Here is an 18,399-nt window from a genome sequence, read left to right as displayed (position 1 = left end):
CTTGGTAAGAAAACAAATAAGCATATTTCCCAAAATGCCAAACTATTCCCTGTAAATAAAATGTTTTTTGGTTGACTAACATTAGTAATCAGAGATGGGGTGGAACCTAAATCTTTGTGAACTCTCTGTGGTGTTAAAAGGTAGAATGATTATGGTAACTTTCCCTTTTGTTAACCTCAAAACCAATACCAACTGCTTCATAATATATGGACTTGAAATGGACTACAAAGTGACAAGTCTGCACGAAGATATATAAATACATTTTGAGGCATTTTACCATCTGGCTGAAAGTAATACTTGAGTCCGTGAGCACATGAATCTGGCAGACAAACAAAGATTAGTGCTCATCTTAAAATGATCACAGCTGAAACAGACTACATGTACAGATGAACATTTACACATTGCAATTACATGTTCTCCATGATTAGTTTTGTTTAAGGCTTTGTCTACACAGTGTGCTCAGCTTGTGAGCTGACTAATAACTATAACTAAGACTGTTGATCTGCTCAGTCATTCATTGATCAGTCCGATGGATCTGTGGTGGACTGGTTAATTGACTGTTGCCCTCGCTTTCTTTCTCCAGAGTTCCTGAAGATGATGGAGAACGTCCAGTAATGAGGCTCAACATTCCTTGGTGACCCTTCCTCAGAGAGAATAAATAATAGCTTGTGGAAATGGGCTTGGAACAAACTCTAGATATATAAAACCCTGTACAATTATGAATCTGATGTTGTTTCTGAAATGTCCCCCCCCACCTCCTCTTTCCCTTCCCATATGAAAGCTTGGGGCTTGGTGAGGATATCTATAAATATCCGTTCAAACCTTTTAAGACGAAGGCACTTTCCCCTGGCCTTCACCCAGCTGTCTCCTTGGCAGCTGCCGTTCCTCCAGAAATCTTACACCACTTAGCTTTAACCCCCACCCTCCTCCTCCTCCTCAGAACTGTATATCTTCTCCACCCTGTTCTTTCTAAATAAATCCACTTTCTCCTTGTTCATCTTTGCAAATTATTCTGCCATGCATGCCTGACACGTCTTATCTCATCTGATTTTTATCTGTTTTGTCCTTTCGTTTCTCTTTCAGTTCTCATCACGATTCTCAGATACACACGCATCCATGACCACACTAACACACAAGCACATGCACTTTTTGCACCACATACAGCATCCTTCTTTTACACACACACATTTGTTTGACTCCAACTAGTCTGGTCTATCTTCCAGTTCCAGTCCCAACTTCAAACTAGCTCCCACGATGCCTTTCGAAATACCTCTATTTGCACAGATAGTGCCATACACCAACCTCACTGTCTCATTCCAACACTACAGAGCTGTCATGTCTGAGGAAATATTCAGTTATCTGGCTTAAAATTGATCTCTTCCAAGCTGTTTTCTGCCTAAGCCTGTCATAACAATATGTCATTGATCTTCCCAAGGCTGTCTTCCAGCGCACAAATCAGTGGTTCATCCCCAGCGTAAGTGGTGAAGCCGAGCAGTCGGCCAGGCCGAGGCTCGAGTCAGTCACAGAGCATATGAGTTTATTCCCCTGTTAGAAAATGCACGTCTCCCGCCGGGTATATAGCCTGCAAAAGCCCCCCACCACTTCTCAAAAGCAAACATCCCTCCCCTTTCTTTACGGCTGCTCCCCTCCTCAGCATCCTATCCTCCTCTCCTGCCTCTCACCTCAGGCCCTCCCCTTCAGGAACCGCCCGCCATATAAGGAGCATCAGGTTGTGTTTATCAAGCACCAGGATGTGTGGGTGCTTGCCTCCCTGTACTCTCTAGGCCTAAAATCTGCCTGCTATTCAGGGCACTGGCTGAAGGGGTGGGGGCAGAGAGGGGTGGAGGGTTGGAGGGAGCATTTTTCTCCCGGTTTTGAGTTTCACACTCAGATTGAAACGCCATCATCACAAAACCCATAACCTGCTTTAAAATCGTTGCCTCCCCCTCCTTGTGCACTGTCTGAAGGCCTAAATAGAAATCAGCAGTGTGCACTGACGAGCTGAAAGATTTGTAGCTTTATTTGCATTTCTTTTTAAATTTTAGCAGCATTTTAGTGGAGGTATTTTAAAGAGCTCAGCGAAAGCTGCTATGGGGCCAATGCAATAATTAGATTTGTGTGTGTGTGTGTGTGTGTGTGTGTGTATGTATTTTTCTTTTCAGTACGAATCCTTCACAGTGTGTCACAGTTCTCTCTTACATTCTACCTCTAAAAATCTCAGTTTTAACAAACCAGGTGACAGACATGGTTAAAATATTCTCTGCATTTTTTTGCATCTCCCATTGTGTACTGCAGATTTTTTTCTACCTTTGACCCAGATCACAAAAGTGCTTAAAAAACTCTGGCTTTACCTCTTTTACATTCTTAACCCTGCAACTTCAAGAAACAAGAGCTTTTCCCGTCCAAAGTGTGATTGGCTCACAGTGGCCCCAGAACCCTAAAAGTTCAGGGTACTAAATCTGGAGGGCCTGTGAGAGGCAGGGGGCGGGACCTGGCTATCCCGTTTAAAGTGTGTGTGACCCTTCACTTGACGTCTAGTCTCTCTGTTGGGGTGCACGCGGATTGACCACTCCTTTGGGCTTTTCTTTTTTCCTTGGATATTTGGGGGGGAAAAGCTAATCCACAAACATGGTAAGACCAATCAGTTGTGCAAATGACCCGTTGAGCTATTTCAGGTTGGTCAGACAACCAGCCATTAGTTATTAAAGCGGAGTAATAAGGGGAGAGCCTGTAAATTGGAGGTTAAGTGGTTGAGTAATAAAGGCATGTGGAAGTCTAAAAATCAACTTGAGTTGTTGTGCAGTATGTTTTCTTCTGTTGCCTTCCCTTAAAATAGTAGCATTTGCCTTTTTTTCCCCCTAAATAATGCATTTCTATTATAAATAATTGAGATTAATTTATTTTATTTTTACAGAAATCTTAATTAATGCAAGATTAATAATGTATCTATTACAAATATTACTGATCCTGGTAGAGAGTGAAGATGGGGAGATGGGTGGGTGTCAGCTGGGAAGGTGCGGATTCTGCTTAGGCGACAAATTCCCGGGGATTGGATGTCTGCAGGCCATATACAGCCAGCCATAAGGTGTTGAGCCAGAAATAGCCCGAGAAATTTTCACCAAGCTCAGGAATCCTTCTGAGGCGCAGCAGTACATCCTGCATGACTAATGAAAGAATGTTATTATCGCAAAAACGAATCATATAATAACGTAAACTTACAGTAATATCTCTAGAAGATTATTGTAATTGCTGTGATATTCCTAAAACAGTCCTTTTTTTACTATAGTTTGAGCATAAAAACGTTGATGATATGTTACATTTTTTACAATTTTGGGGTAATTAATTAAATAATTAATTAAATTTAATAAAAATGAAACCTGGCAGCAACCTACATAATATGGGAATTGCTGCTCAGGCCACCGTGTCAGAATTTGGCTTAAAGGTTATAGGCTACAGAGTTTTAACTGGAGTGATGAATGAAGTGTAAGTGAAGCCTGTAGTGAAGGATGAAGTGACAAAGTGGCCCCTGTTTTCTTCCAGACTGACGCGCAACAAGAGGCCCGCTCCTACCTGAGCGAGGAAATGCTGGCTGGTGAGTACAGGCTGCTACAATAAGGCGTTACTTCAGTGATGCCGTTACTTTGCCCAGCAGTTACAAGTAATACAACACATTACGGTCACGGTCACCACACCTCAAAATTTCAAGATATCAGTCACCCCAGTTACACCATCCTATTACTCCTGTGTCAGAATGAGCTCCTTCAGTACTGTAACGGTACACAGAGGCAGATTCCGCTGTTTTTCAGTCTATTTAGACATGCAGAAGAGCATTTTATGTAATTGTCTTACTACAGTGAAATAATGTTCAGGAGTAACAGGTTTAAGAACAGCCAAGTACAGAGAAATTAGGCCAGTTTCTGAGTAACTAGCCACATTCTGTCAACTCCATCCCTCCAGAGTTCAAAGCCGCCTTTGACATGTTTGACACCGACGGTGGCGGTGATATCAGCACCAAGGAGTTGGGTACCGTGATGAGGATGCTGGGCCAGAATCCGACAAGAGAGGAGTTGGATGAAATCATCGAGGAGGTCGATGAGGACGGTGAGCGATGGGTACTCTCTGATAGCAGCACAGTATTCCTACATTGCGCATATTTTACGCACAAGCAATACATGACTCTGACACTTTACATGTGCTCCACATCAGCTCAAATACACCAAGTAATTGTATCTAACATTATTTGGAGCCAAGGCACTCTGCTCGTAAAGAGAGACTGCTGATCCTAAATACGTTTATTTATGTTTATGGTCTAAACAGACCGTTTTCTTCTTGGTTTTGTTAATTATATAAATTATTACATTATATATGTCGAGGTTCACTTAACTCCAATGTTTCACTGTGGTGCGTGCGTAAAGTTGTGCGCAAAGACAAGCGCACTGTGTCCCACATGAAGCGCAGCAGGACACTGGGCCTTTGGTCGGCCCGACCATTGTTAATCAATGGTGTTTCATCCTCAGGTAGCGGTACCATTGACTTCGAGGAGTTCTTGGTCATGATGGTGAGGCTGCTAAAGGAGGACCAGGCCGGCAAGAGCGAGGAAGAGTTGGCAGAGTGCTTCCGTGTGTTCGACAAGTACGTTCACACCAGTAACGTGGTTCACGTGGTGTGCTGCACTCGTTTAATGAAGGCATGTGTTTTATTTTGTCATGTGATTACTTGTTCACGTCTACAATTTCACACCCGTCTGTGTTTTGCGCAGGAACGGCGACGGCTACATCGATAGAGAGGAGTTCGCCCTCATCATCCGCAGCACCGGCGAGCCCATCTCAGAGGAGGAGATTGATGAGCTGATGAAGGATGGAGACAAAAACACCGACGGCATGCTGGACTTTGATGGTATGTGGATGATCATGATGAACGTGTCATGTAAACACATCCCTTTTCCAGTGATGAATTATCCCAATAAAGAGTGGCAAAGCATTATAATTTTTAAAAGTATTCTTATATTTCTGTTGTGCCATGGCATATCAGGTACTAGTAGGGTGAGGTTTTAGTAACTTTAAACCCCTGAGCCTCCTTACAATAGAATGACACAACTTGAAAACAGACATGGTTTATTTGAACTACTCATGTTAAGTTAAAAAAAACTCCTTGATGGACACATTTGTCTGCAGTTTGCAGCTGATGATGACCATGGTAACTGAAACTTCCCATCTCTCTTTTCTTTTTTCCAGAATTCCTCAAGATGATGGAGAATGTGCAGTAAAACCAGAAAGACTCATGGACATTCCTCCTCCCTCCTGTGAACACCCATTCTTACCGCATCTGTCCCCCTACTGATCCACTCAAACCACCCCCCCTACACGCTCCCTTTCCTCTCTCCTGTCCACCTGGTTCACTGCGTCTCTTCTCCATCCTTAGACATCCTCAACAGACAGCTAGGGCACCCGGCAGCGGGGTCGCTGGCTGGGCTACACTCTTCCCCCAGCTCGCTTGTGACTGCAGACAACCCATGGATGCAATGAGGAAATTCACTGCACAAACCCTTATGGCGTATGCCTTGCGTTAACAGGTGCATGTCATCAGCGACCCCCTCCTCTCATGCTGGTAAAGCTCTGATCTAGAATCTAGTCTAGATAGAACGGCGGCCTGTAACCTGCTGCTTAGACCAATGAATTCAACCACTTCACTGTACAAAGAAGTAATTTGCTTGAAGAGAATAAATGAACTAACACATGCTCACTTGTAGTTGGTCTGTCATATTTATGGTCTGTGTAAAAATTTTGTTTTGAGGAATATCAATAAAATGTTTATTTCTTCTTTTTGTCCATTTTGTTTGAACCGCAGCCAGTTTTGTCTTGAACATACTGTCGGCTTTTGAGTGCAGGGTGGTACCAGTTTTAGGAGTCCACACCTGGGGCCAGATGCATAAAGAGGCACATAAAACGTGTACTCTTCCTCATGCAAATAAAAATGACCTCCTGCAGCTTTAAATGCCAGATAATTGATCCAGCTTTTATTCAGGCCCAGAACTCCTAAGTGTGGTTATGTAATGTTGTCCTGTTAATAATATTATAATAATAATATTATTATATTATTATTGGAGGATTGAGTGAGTGGGATTTCACTCACTCTTTCCCAGAGTCAAAGATGATGTGGTTCATTGTTTTTGGTTTAATGATAAAACAGAAGAGTGTGCTATCAATGCATCTACAGTGATATGGCAGTATCATACTGTACTGCCAGAGTGAACGGGTGTTCTGCTACTTAAATAAAGACTGATGAAAATATGTAAGTTACTTTATTTAAACAGTCCCAGATAGCCTGACATGTTCATCTGCCCATCACTGTCATACCACCATATAAAATAATGTACATCACATATCACAAAAAACACTGACTTCGGACAGAAAGTCCGGCCTAAACTAATTGCTCAAAAGCACAGGTGAGCGAATGACTGTTTCAGTAGAACAGAAATTAAAAAGAAATATTGTAGGTCCAAAAAGTGTCCCACGGTCAGGTTAGGAGCCATAGTTTGCTTCGTCGAAAGCTTTCCGGGCTCTCTTCAGCTCTTCGTTCATGGTCAGTAGGTCTTTGACCCTGGCGAACTTCCTGGGGTCCTTGCGAATGAGGAAGACGATGTCCTCCACCTGGACGCGGCCCTGGCGTCCGATAGACATAGCTTTGTGGGTCATTTCCGTGATAAACTCGATCACCAGGTCCTCCAGAATATCCACAGACTCCGTGTAAGGGTTCTGGTCGTCTCCAAATCCGTACATCATACAGCGGAGCTCTTTGGAGAAGAGCCTCTTCCTCTTCCCGTGGCCGACATCTACTCCGCTGCATCCATCCTCCATCTCCTCGTCGAAGCCAGTCTCGTCCTCCTCGTCCGCCATTCTGCTGAAAAACACCCAGATAGGTTGGTTTAACTTACAGGCACGTACATGCTCCTCGACCCCGAGCAGTGACAAATGTTAACATTTCATTAAATGTCCTAAAGTTAACTTAAGCGCATCATTTCGAGCAGAAAACGTTACCTTGTATTTAACTCTACGTTAGCTCGACAGTCGGCGGTCTCTGTTGACTTCCGGCTCTGGTTCCAGTCCTCGACTGTGGAAGTGATTTGGGGAAAGAAAAGCTTGCTCTAGAAAACACTGCCCCCTGCGGTCATTTTCATTTAACTCTTGTTAAAAGAAGACGGTGGCTTCCACCACAAAGTTTGCTTATGCTACTTAGCCACATAGCCAACATGACGGACGGTATGTTTCTTTATTATGTATCTTTTTATTTGCTGCTGGCAAAGGCCAAACTCCGGTTACAAAGATGACAATGTATGTGTGTGTATCACTGCATAACGTTAGCTACACTGTAAATTAGCCAGCTAGTCCAGTCCTCCAGTGTAACACCTTGATTTACTCGCACTTTTATTCAATTATTTTGCGCTTTGTACGCATTATTTTAGTAAAAACCTCCATGGGAGAAGGTAGCAAGCAACGACAACCTAAACAGAAAACCCCCTAATGTATTAACTAAATCAGACTACTTTTTGGTGGGCTGTGTTAATGCCGAATCAAAGAATGGCTTATACTGATTCGAGCAAGGTCTTGGGTTACACTGCGTGTGACCTGTAGATGGGAAATAAGAGCACTGCCGCCGCCAATGGAGAGATTGATCAATGGAGTTTGGTTTGCGGGTGTCGTCATACAAACAGGACACGTACCGCACTGTGTACTCTGTCACTAAGTTAGATGCAGCAGCGTGTGATAACGAAAGCTAATTGGGCGTAGCGTTACTTTGCACGCCAGAAAATAACAGGAAACCGCTTATTATGTTTTTGTATTGATGTAACTTGGCTAGTATAATTAACTTATATCAATAATATAATAACGAGTACGCTAACGTTACACAGCAAGCTTATGTCAGCTAATGGGTTAGCCCAGAAAACAATTGGACCTGTCAAACTTAGCCAAACAAGCATCTGGTTGACTGAGCTGCCGGTGAGTTCATCTGCTAATATTAGCTGAGGCGGTCTAATTAGAAACTTTTGTTTAATAATGTGTTGGATAACTGTGGTTGACAGCAGGTACTTTGTTTCATAGAGGTTTAACCACAAGCTGACGTGTTTTAACGGCTAGAGATAGTGGTTGTCAAACTTTAGCTATCACTGATTTTTGATGAAGTTAACATTGCTGCAGGCTTATTTTTACCAACTGTTGTAACCAAATATTACTTGTTCAGCTGTAAACTCTTCCCCCCTGTCCGCTGTGGGTCTCTTAGGAAGGGGTGCACATTCAGTTTGGAGATGACCTTTCCACTGTAGCTGTCTGTAAAGACCCGGATCCTGGCAGCCCTATATGGCGTGTCCGGTCCAGTTCTTCTGCCGGGGGCTTCGCACTGTTGGATTAGTGCTCCTTTACTATGTCTTCTCTATAGGCATCACCTTCTATAACAAATGGCTTATGAAGGTAGGTGAAGGAGTTCATAAAGCATTATCGTTTTTTCCAGCAAGAACACTGTATGTACAACATACATGGTTTTATTTGGGATGATAAATGAAATTCATTAAAGTGGAATTTATTTTTGTGTTGTCTTGGGACCCAGGGTAACCTATATAGTTTCACTTTTGGAGGAGACCTTAAGTACTGCAGGTCAGAGACTGTGGACAATCTACCTCTGCTAGGCCATCCTAGATGACCCTGTCCGTTTCTCTCTCAGGGCTTCCACTATCCCCTCTTCATGACGTTGGTTCACCTCGCCCTCATCTTCTGTCTGTCGGCTCTGACACGAAGGGCCATGCAGTGCTGGACGGGGAAACCCCGCATCGTTCTGAGCTGGACAGATTACCTCTATAAAGTGTCTCCCACAGGTGAGGTTTTAGTCTGGTGAGTTTTCCCTAACCGTTCAGAAAGCAGCACAAAGTATTCAGAGAACAGGGACTGATAGTCAGCTCTTATCATGTTCACTGAAGAACACTTGGGCTAAACTCATGCTCACCGACTAAAGTCCATATTGATACAAACATTACATCACAACTTAGGGCAGTGGTTCCTAACCCTGGGGGTCGCAAGGCCCTCTTCATTTTAAGGTGTGCTAGAAAACTTAATAATATACCCAGTAGGCCTATGTCTTAGCATTTGCTTCAGAAAAGTAAAAGTAAAGTAAATTGTCAAACAGAACAATGGCCAACCACCGGGGACAAGAACACATTGTATTTGCTAAAAAAAGAAGCCTATTAAGTTTGTATCATGGTTAAATAATACGAAATACATAATGCAGAGAGGGAATTGTATAAAAAGTTTAGGAAATAATCTGCTCAAAATTCATCCAAATCACATATTTTACACAAATGTCTTGCATTTATTACGTTCGCTATTTGGGTTCATTGTGCAGTTTTGAAAATAATATGAAATATTCATAAACTATGTAACTTTAACGGGGTCATCAGTTTACTAAATGACATAAAAGAGGTCACTTAAGGAAAAAGTTTGGGAACCACTGGCTTGGGGGAGGTTATAATGAACCAATACAGCATAACCATCACAAATGAGATAATGTGGTTTTAATTTGTTATGGAAATACTCATTTACATCAAAAGACGCCATACAGTTTTCCAGCTTAAATCCTAAAATTAGTAGGATTCACAATTATTCAATTAAAGTTCCAGTGTGTAGGATTTAGTAGCATCCAGAAGCTCTCTCAGTGTTTTGGTTTGTCCATTCTGGGCTACTATAGAAACATGGAGGTTCAACGACACGCAGCATCTGTAGATAAAAATGGCTCATTCTGAGGTAATGAAAACAGAACCATTCTTATTTTTAGGCGATTATACATGAATGAAAACCTACCTATGAATATTGTATTCAATTTCGGCTAATAGATCCTCCTAAATGTTACACACTGTACCTATACATGTAAACTATTACAAAGCATGTGTTTTCACTTTGATACACTACCTTCTTGTTCACAGTTGACAGTTGCAGCATAGTAATACAAGAACATAATTTATTGCAAGGTGTATGTCTTCTAAAAGTCCTAAATTCTGTCCCTCTTACCCAGCCCTGGCAACAGCACTGGATATTGGACTTTCCAACTGGAGCTTCCTCTTCATCACCATTAGCTTGTAAGTTTGTGCTTTAGCTTTTCTAATAGAATATACTACTTCAGTATGAACTGATAAACTTCAGGTCATAATTGTTCCATCCAATTATGTTCCATCCAAATTATGTGTCTCTTCTTTTGTGTCATTCAAGGTACACCATGACCAAGTCTTCAGCAGTGCTCTTTATCCTCTTTTTCTCGCTGGTATTTAAACTAGAGGAGCCGGTGAGTGGCTGTTTTTTCTTTGTGGAAATGGTGTATTGGCCGCACAAATGCCTAAAATAAACCAGTTTTTACAAAAGGCACGAAGAAACAATTCTATCATTGTCTCTACCTGATTTATGTTCCGTTTTCATACTGACCGTATTGAAGAATGAAATGCAGTGAGCATACAGACGATGTGATGCGATGTTTTATGGATGTTACAGTGAGACAGAGAGGAAGATAAAGTTGAGAACATAGGGGAAAAGAATGATGATGATGATAATAGAGGCTTTTTTAATCAGATTAATATATTGTAAAGGTGAAATAAAGTCTGACCACAATTCTCTTGGGTACTATTTCCTGCTGTGTGGACCTGCTAATGGACATGACCACATGCTACTTCTGTCCGTATAAAAAAATCATTGAATAGCCTTGTTGGAATAAAAAAAAAATCTCCTAGCAACCATAACTAATGCCAGCACTTTTCTTCGGTAAAAAGAGCTGTTGGTAATAATGACCAGATGAACAACAAAAGGAATGGTGCTTGTCATTTGTATGTTGGATCTGGAGGACAGTTGAGTACTTTTTATGTAAGTTGTTCAGTATGGCAGGATAAATTGAAATAACCTTGGTGATACTTTATATACTTCCATCAGCCTCAGCTGTAGTTTGTATTTAGCTGTAATTAGCAAATATTAGCATGCTAACACACTAAACTAAGGTGGTGAACATTGTAAACATTATACCTAAACTGACTGAAACTTCTCCTGCTGTTTCTCATTGTCCCCTTGTACCAGAACCCATTCTTGATCCTGGTGGTCCTCCTGATCTCCTGTGGTCTGTTTATGTTTACATATGAGTCGACACAGTTCAACCTGGAGGGCTTCATCATGGTGCTGCTGGCGTCCTTCATAGGGGGGATCCGCTGGACCCTCACTCAGGTCCTCATGCAGAAAGCAGAGCTGGGTCAGTGTTGAATCACTGAGAACTTGAAAACGATAAATATGTATAAAGCATTCCTGTTATAGTTACTTTACCTTGTGGGCATAAACACCTAAATTCAAGCATGTTTCTTACCACACTTTCCTCCACTTTGAACTTGAATTTCATATTGTACTTTTCTCCAGGCCTTCAGAACCCAATAGACACCATGTACCACCTACAACCTCTCATGTTCCTTGGCCTTTTTCCCCTCTTCCTATATAATGAAGGTGAGCATAGTCTTAAGCTGTAGTTTGACATATTTCCTGTACTTGCCAACAGCGCCCAACCTGTAACCTGTTTACACCTGGCATTAGAATGCATCTCCACATCCATCTTGACTAACTACTTGTGATCGGATCTCACTTCCCCGCGCTATATAAACACTATAGAGCTGTACCCTACTCAAAATGTTGTCAGTAACTGTCCATTATGTGTCTCTGTGCTTTAAATGTCAGATGTTTATACTTTTTTTCTTTTCTCATAGTTTATGAGAAACCCTTGCTGGTTCAAGCTGTGCTAAAATTGTCATGTATCAAGTGCTGTGTCTTCCTTTGGAAAAGAAAAAAAAGCTCTACAATTAATTTGACTTCCTCCTCCATCCTGGAATATGAATAACAATGGCTAATAAAATAACCAACCCATGTAAACATCACTGTACATCCTCTTCTCCGTCTTGTTTCCAGGGCTGAGCCTCTGTAGCTCAGAAAAGTTATTCCGGGTGACGGAGCTCTCACCTCTCCTGTATTCACTCTTCACACTGAGTATCGGCGGTGCACTGGCCTTTGGTTTAGGCTTCTCAGAGTTCCTCCTAGTCTCCCGGACATCCAGCCTCACTTTATCCATATCAGGGATCTTTAAGGTACCTATATAATTGTGCGTGTAGTATGACTTTAGTTTTTAATCAGTCAATCAACTAAGCCAACAAAGCTAGAGAACCTGACACAGCTGAGTTTAATATGTCAGCTTACTGTGTTGGCTACAGTATGCTAAACTGTACTAGAATTTTATCTCTGAAAATGTAGAAACGCCAAGTTTCTGGATCAGCTTTAAGCGAATTGGGCAAGTTTTATTTTCTGCTGTGTAAAGAGCATTACATCTTTGTGTGCTAGTCTGGTTCAGACCTTTCTGATACACCCTTTCATTTGTTCCTCTGATTGTCTTGTTCTTCTGTAGGAGGTGTGTACTATGCTTTTGGCAGCACGTCTGATGGGAGACAAGATGAGCACGCTTAATTGGCTGGGATTCGTCGTGTGTCTGTGTGGCATTTCCTTGCATGTGGGAGTCAAGACATATTATTCCAAAAGTAAGTGGTCTGTTTTATTGTTATTGTTCAGTATACTGTTAAAATTTGTTTTCTCAATAACATAAGAGACAAACAAATATTCAAAAACTGTGAGGGGTGGAAGTACCAAAAATGCATGTGAATTGAAAAGCAGTGATAAATTATGAAGTGATCTGATTCATTTAAAGCCAATTTGATTTAAACAGTTGTGATATTATACGTCTTACATTCATCGTTTGTCATACTGAAGTGGGCGTGGTTTTTGATTGACATTTTGGCAAATCCTTGCTGTAAATGTGAGTAAATGATGAATTGCAGACACACAGCTTAGTTGATTACAGAGCAGTGCTGTTTCAAATAAAATCCCAATCAAGTTTATCAAATCAAGTTTATCAAATCAAGTCAACTGACAAATTATCACTCTGTTTTTCACTTTACCTACATTTCATCACTTTTTTTCAATAACGTTTTGTTGCTCCTGCACTTTAGGCCACTTTTCTTAAATGATAAATGACAATTTTGTGTCGTGAATGATGACTGTAAGATGGGGAAAATGATGAAACAATATTTTCATCATAACATGACAGTTTGAATCAAAATGGCTTTAAATAAATCAAATCACTTGATCATATATCTCAATTCAAATCATCATCAATTGTCATCATCATTATTTTTATCAATTATTTTTTGTTATTTCCACCTTTTCATAAAAAAAAAACCTACCCTAATGGCTTACAACTTACAACCTTTCTCTAATATGTTTTTTTTCCCACAAACAAATTATAAAAATTACATATATTCCTTCTCCCTCATTTAAAAATCCAGAACCTGGGAATGTGTAAATACTTTTCATTTAAAAAGATTAAAGGTCCAGTGTGTAACATTTGGGAGGATCTTTTGGCAGAAATGGAATATAATATCCATAGGTATGTTTTCATTGGTGTATAATCACCTGAGTATAAGAATTGTTGTGTATTTGTTACCTTAGAATGAACCGTTTATATCTATAGGTGTTGCTGGTCACCTTCCGTGGAGTTCGCCATGTTTAACCGCCATGTTTTTACAGTAGCCCAGAATGGACAATCCAAACACTGGCTCTGGATAAGGCTGTGGCATTTTTTCACTGTAATTTCTACTCCATGCTTGAAGCAAAAGCATCTGCAGAGTTAGATGCCACTAAATCTTACACACTGGACCTCTGACTTCTGGACGAAAGATGTCTCCTACTTCACTGAAAAGTCCATTCTCAGGCTTTAAGTTTCCAACGCTTTAAGTTGCATACTGGACAATTATTGGCTTTAAAACTAAATCCTGCCCGTATGCACACAGCTTAAAATCCAATTTAAGGTGAACAGAAAAACTAGTAGATGAATGTGAAAACAGTCAAACTCTGCACACTGAAGCTCAAAGATGCAGAACAGTGGGCAAATACATTTGAATGGTGGGGGAATTAAAGAAGTTCTGATCATGCTGACAATGTCCATTTTGTGATATTTTCCATCAGGTAAGGGCCCATCTTTAAGGCAGCTCAACAGTAAGAGCCCAGAGCTCGCGTTGCCATTACTGCGGCAGAACGGAGACGAAAGAGGGGATTCGACTGCCGAGGAGTACGAAGACGAAGAACAAGAAATAACCCTGCACTGACATCACAGGTTGCGGGCCAATGAAGTCTTCTTGCTACTCACACCTTTTCGACTCTTCCCTCTAATGGTTTGAACAGTGACGTCAAAGCTTCAGAGCTTCCAAAAACTGGTTTAGTCTGGGACACACTGCCACAGAAAGAGTGAACAGCCTCTTCAGCTCTTTCTTTCCACCAATCAAGTCTTCAGGTCAGGCCAGGGCCTCATTATCAGCTGTACATTACTGTGCATGTGACACAAGTTATGATCTTTTGCCTTAAGGGAGCTTCAAGAATACATCCACGTGTCGACTAAGTATGATGTATGGAGAGAGGGTGCTACAGCTTTAAAGGGGTACTTCGACACCTTGAATTGTAGTGGGTCATTTTTCTTTTCTAGATACTTGTCACACTGTGGGAAGATCCTCTCACTTTGTTATATATACCTACATACATATGTGTATATATAACATTAATAGCATTCTGTGAAGTGGCACCGGCTCCAGTTAGGAAACTGATAATGAGGTTACAAGTGTCTGGAAAATCAACTAGAATTTGAAGTGTCCTGGTATCCCAGTAATGCAGAGTGGGAACCTAACAGATGACAGTATTTCTTTACCGTAAGTATGTAGTCAGATTTCCAAGAAAGGGACATCCTTAAGTTATTTTGTGTAAAAACTGGATTACTAATAGATGTATAATATAGTTCCTCAGATTTGTATTTTTGCAGATGGCTTTGCTGTTCTCCTTTTTGTGTGCTGAGTTATCAGAGCTAACAGTACATTTAAAAAAAAATATGTCTGCAACTTACAATTAGTAATAATACATCTGCAGGTTATTCTGCATTTTTTTTAATTCTGTTATTAATTGAATAATTGTTTGCACTAAAAAATGTCTTTAAAAAAGATGACAAATGCACATTGCAATTTCCAAAAGCCTGAGATGACGACTTTACGTCTTTGGTTCAAAACCCAAAGATATTCAGGTGCTGTCACATAAGACAAAGACAGCAGCACATCTTCATGTTTGTGAAACTTTGTGCTCGAAAAATGACAAATTATTTGAAGTCGAATATCAAATTAGATGCTGGCTAATTTACTGCCAATCAACTAATTAATGAATTGACTGTTTCAGCCCTATAAGCCTACTCTGTGTTATCTCAAATGTGACATTGTAAAATAAGTATGAAATCAAGCCGCATGAGTCAGATCTGTCAGTGAGTACTACACATTACAAAGAGTCACAATGAGACCCCCCCCCCGTAGAAAGTGATACAGTCAATGTCTTGATATTGGAACTTCACAGTATGGTATTTTTTAGTCAAATTTATTTAGATGGAGTTATGAAGTGCACTCCAGTCATTTTTTATTTTTTAAAGGGATGTGAAATGATTATACCTTAATGTGCCTTGTTAATGTCACTAGAGTCAAGAAAACTTTAAAGAGCTAAAATCCTTCATGATTTAATCAGTTATGTAGCTAAAGTACTTGAGTTGAAAGCCATCAAGTGAACTTTTTAAAATGTTTTTCTGTCATGATTTCCTGTGAAATGCAGCATTGTTGCGACACATTGAGAAATAAAATGAAAAAACATAATATTTGACTTCAGAATGTGTAATAATGTCATATCCATTTCCTCCTTTTTCAACTTAGATTTTATTGCGTTCCTGGTCATCCATTTCATTACATTAATTAAGTTTACCCATTAGTCAATATGCCATGCTAACATGAGCTATCATTGTAGTAATTCAGTTTATTTACACCTAACTTGATTAACTAGCCTTGCAGGGCGCACAGATCTCTTGAGGCCTGGTTCTAATCTCATCTATTACTCAAGTACTCCTACATTTATGGCAGTCAAGAGTACATTCAAGAGGGCTGAAAGCCGTTTAATCTTACTTCCCTCAGAAGTTCTTGCATTTAAAATCTTACAGTGTAAATTTGTAATTGGAAGTTGTCTTGCAGGAGGTATCTCTATTGTAATTAGACAGCCATGCTTGTGCTCACTGCAATGAAGTTACACACACCTCAGAGTGGTCCATCACAGCTGTTTGGAAATATCAAAGCATACACTAATGCAGTCTTCATGGACAGCTAATCGCCTAAAATTAACTAGTGTTTTCTGCAGGCCGTGGAGTGCAAAATGGTCATTAAAATAAAATCCATTGACATATGTCACATGTATTGTAGCAGAAGTTCTATGATCTAGTGAGGTGAAGCAGACGTCCTATAAATCCTTTGGGACATGTACTGACTGCATTGAATCAGTGTGTATTCCCTAGTCCTGGCGATGTGCGCTCTGTGGAGTTTTTATAGCCCTCAGCGGACTACCACGCCCATGCTGGAGAAGCAGGAGGCTCTTGGTTCTCAGATTTCACCCGGAGGAGCTCACATACGACCTGATGTGGAGAGCTGGCTTCACAGTTCAGCCCGACTGGCGAGTGTTGACATCCCACCTCAGGAATGCTGTGTGCAGTGTCTGTGAGGGAATAACGTGGACTCAGGAAACAGCCAGGTAAGACCTCACCTGGCGCCCTGGAGAAGACGAGAAAAGGTTGTTGTATCATTGTGGTTAAGCACAGTTGTTGTTTGTGGGCCTCTCAATCTGTTCTCAGGTAAACGACGGAAATAAGCTGACGTTATATCTTGAAAGTGTAGTTGCCGTACATTGTTGGAAACTGTTGTAAAGTAGCCTACCTGAGGGATGGACACAGTTCATTTGTTACCGAAGTATACACACATTAAAAATAATTGTCAGTATTTAAAAGTTATTGATAAATTGAAATGTCTGACCTTTTACGCATTACAATTAACTACAAGCGACAAGCTAATGTCACTTAACTACGCAGTTATTAAATAACAGCGTTTCGTCGTTTGTTCAACACTCTGCCTCTAGCTAGCTGCTAATTGCTTTGTCACTTTACCTAAAACATCACTTTCATCCTACTCAATATGTGTGTACTGTTCAAGTCTTGTGTAAATAAATTAAGGACATGCTGTCATCACATGTTTAACTTTCAAATACATCCCTGGACATATACAAAAATCAGCCATATTAACGTTACATTATTTAATAACTGCGCACATTAGCTTGTTGCTCAACTGCAAAAGGTTTTTTAATTTTTATGTTGATTTTAATGAACAATTATTAAATACTGACATTTATTAAAATGAAGTTTCCTTCCCCCAGGTAGGATATTTGACAACATTTTCCAACGATGTACAGCAACTAGACTTTCAGGATATAAGGTGAGCTTGCTTCTGTCGTTTACCTGAGAACAGATACAGAGGACCAATAACAAAAACTGTGTTTAACCACCATTTTTAATCCTCTCCTTCATCAGGAGGCCACCTGGGTAGTTTGCAGGGGTCACAGGAGTTCAAGCTATTTTGTGCTGTTGTCTTTTTTCCTAGGTGAGGTAACTCAGTTACAGCTGCATCAGTTACTTAATAATTCATTAGTTCTCAACTATGAATTTCATTGGCAACTATTTTGATAGCAAGTAAAATTTCAAATTCTCATATTTCAGCTTCTCGGGTATGTATATTTTCTGGTTTCTTTCGTCCTCTGTGACAGTAAACTGAATGTCTTTCGATTGTGTACAAAACAAGACATTTGAGGACGTCAGCTTGGGGTTTGGCACTGATGAACGTTGTTCACCACTTTATGGACCAAACCAAAAGTACACTGGAACACTGACTTGAGACCACTTTAATCTCACTGTAGTGTAGTAATTCACAGATGCACAGACTGGGAAATCAGACTAATGTCAATAACACCAACATAATGGTCCACTACTGCATTGTTCACTTAAAGTGAACTGTGGAGTGACTGTCTACTGATTCTGACTGAGAATTGGAAAAGGGTTCAGGCAGAGAGGAGACACTACAATCCTCTCGGCAAAAAGATCCACCAGCACTTCATAACAATGTCCACCTTTTCCTCCCTGTCTGAGAGGCAGGCAGACAGACAGGTACAGACGACATACAACTCAAGTTTAAACTCAGACTTGGCAACATTCAGGCAAGCAGGTACATGTGAAACATGAGAAAACATACAGAAAGTGCAATTTAGTTGCGGCACATGATGGCTCTATGTCAGGTGGTCTTGTAAAAGCCTTTAGTTTCTCTTAAACTCTCTTCAGTGGTGGCCTGTCTAAAATACTAGTTGAAAAGCTCAGAGAGGAAGTCATGGAAATATTGATTGAAGCAAA

The 18,399-nt window shown here is 40.6% G+C and overlaps 5 protein-coding genes across 10 annotated transcripts in view; 4 read left to right on the top strand and 1 right to left on the bottom strand.

Annotated features, from left to right (window-relative positions):
• LOC118324410 (troponin C, skeletal muscle-like) overlaps positions 1-997 on the top strand; it is a 6,050-nt gene extending 5,053 nt beyond the window's left edge. The window contains exon 6 of the mRNA XM_035656747.1: positions 584-997. Within this exon, the coding sequence (XP_035512640.1) occupies positions 584-615 (32 nt within the window). The 3' untranslated portion in view covers positions 616-997. The remainder of the gene's footprint in view (positions 1-583) is intronic.
• A 1,521-nt stretch (positions 998-2,518) lies between these two features.
• On the top strand, positions 2,519-5,819 carry tnnc2 (troponin C type 2 (fast)). Its single transcript, XM_035656748.1, has 6 exons — positions 2,519-2,631; positions 3,541-3,592; positions 3,958-4,101; positions 4,518-4,632; positions 4,760-4,896; positions 5,235-5,819. The coding sequence occupies exons 1-6, from the start codon at positions 2,629-2,631 to the stop codon at positions 5,264-5,266; spliced, it is 483 nt and encodes a 160-aa protein (XP_035512641.1). The 5' UTR covers positions 2,519-2,628; the 3' UTR covers positions 5,267-5,819.
• taf13 (TATA-box binding protein associated factor 13) lies at positions 5,711-7,128 on the bottom strand. 2 transcript variants are annotated; one of them, XM_035656750.1, is made up of 2 exons: positions 7,038-7,128; positions 5,711-6,897 (listed from the first exon to the last, which is right to left on the bottom strand). In XM_035656750.1, exon 2 carries the CDS (start codon positions 6,894-6,896, stop codon positions 6,522-6,524), a length of 375 nt encoding a protein of 124 aa, XP_035512643.1. In that variant the 5' UTR covers position 6,897; positions 7,038-7,128; the 3' UTR covers positions 5,711-6,521. The 2 variants fall into 2 exon arrangements, with proteins under 2 accessions (XP_035512643.1, XP_035512642.1); XM_035656749.1 differs by having other exon boundaries at positions 5,711-6,900; positions 7,038-7,122.
• slc35c2 (solute carrier family 35 member C2) lies at positions 6,781-15,793 on the top strand. 3 transcript variants are annotated; one of them, XM_035656746.1, is made up of 10 exons: positions 6,781-6,919; positions 8,278-8,465; positions 8,716-8,866; positions 10,057-10,120; positions 10,251-10,323; positions 11,100-11,268; positions 11,430-11,513; positions 11,970-12,145; positions 12,460-12,589; positions 14,073-15,793. In XM_035656746.1, exons 2-10 carry the CDS (start codon positions 8,355-8,357, stop codon positions 14,210-14,212), a joined length of 1,098 nt encoding a protein of 365 aa, XP_035512639.1. In that variant the 5' UTR covers positions 6,781-6,919; positions 8,278-8,354; the 3' UTR covers positions 14,213-15,793. The 3 variants fall into 3 exon arrangements, with proteins under 3 accessions (XP_035512639.1, XP_035512636.1, XP_035512638.1); XM_035656743.1 differs by lacking the exon at positions 6,781-6,919 and adding an exon at positions 7,134-7,259; XM_035656745.1 differs by lacking the exon at positions 6,781-6,919 and adding an exon at positions 7,673-7,997.
• A 753-nt stretch (positions 15,794-16,546) lies between these two features.
• The window catches only part of LOC118324408 (collagen alpha-1(XX) chain), a 33,146-nt gene continuing 31,293 nt past the window's right edge, over positions 16,547-18,399 (top strand). For 2 of the 3 annotated variants that reach the window (XM_035656742.1, XM_035656740.1), the window contains exon 1: positions 16,547-16,700. The gene's annotated coding sequence lies outside the window, so the exon portion shown is untranslated. Of the gene's footprint in view, positions 16,701-17,375; positions 17,435-18,399 lie in introns of all 3 variants that reach the window. The other variant, XM_035656741.1, reaches the window with a different exon arrangement.

This window comes from Morone saxatilis, unplaced genomic scaffold, assembly GCF_004916995.1.
Source record: "Morone saxatilis isolate NCDOM2014 unplaced genomic scaffold, NCSU_SB_2.0 Contig15, whole genome shotgun sequence".
Taxonomy (NCBI): Eukaryota; Metazoa; Chordata; class Actinopteri; family Moronidae; genus Morone; species Morone saxatilis.
Note: the sequence above shows the minus strand (reverse complement) of the source record. Positions and strands in the feature narration are given on the sequence as shown.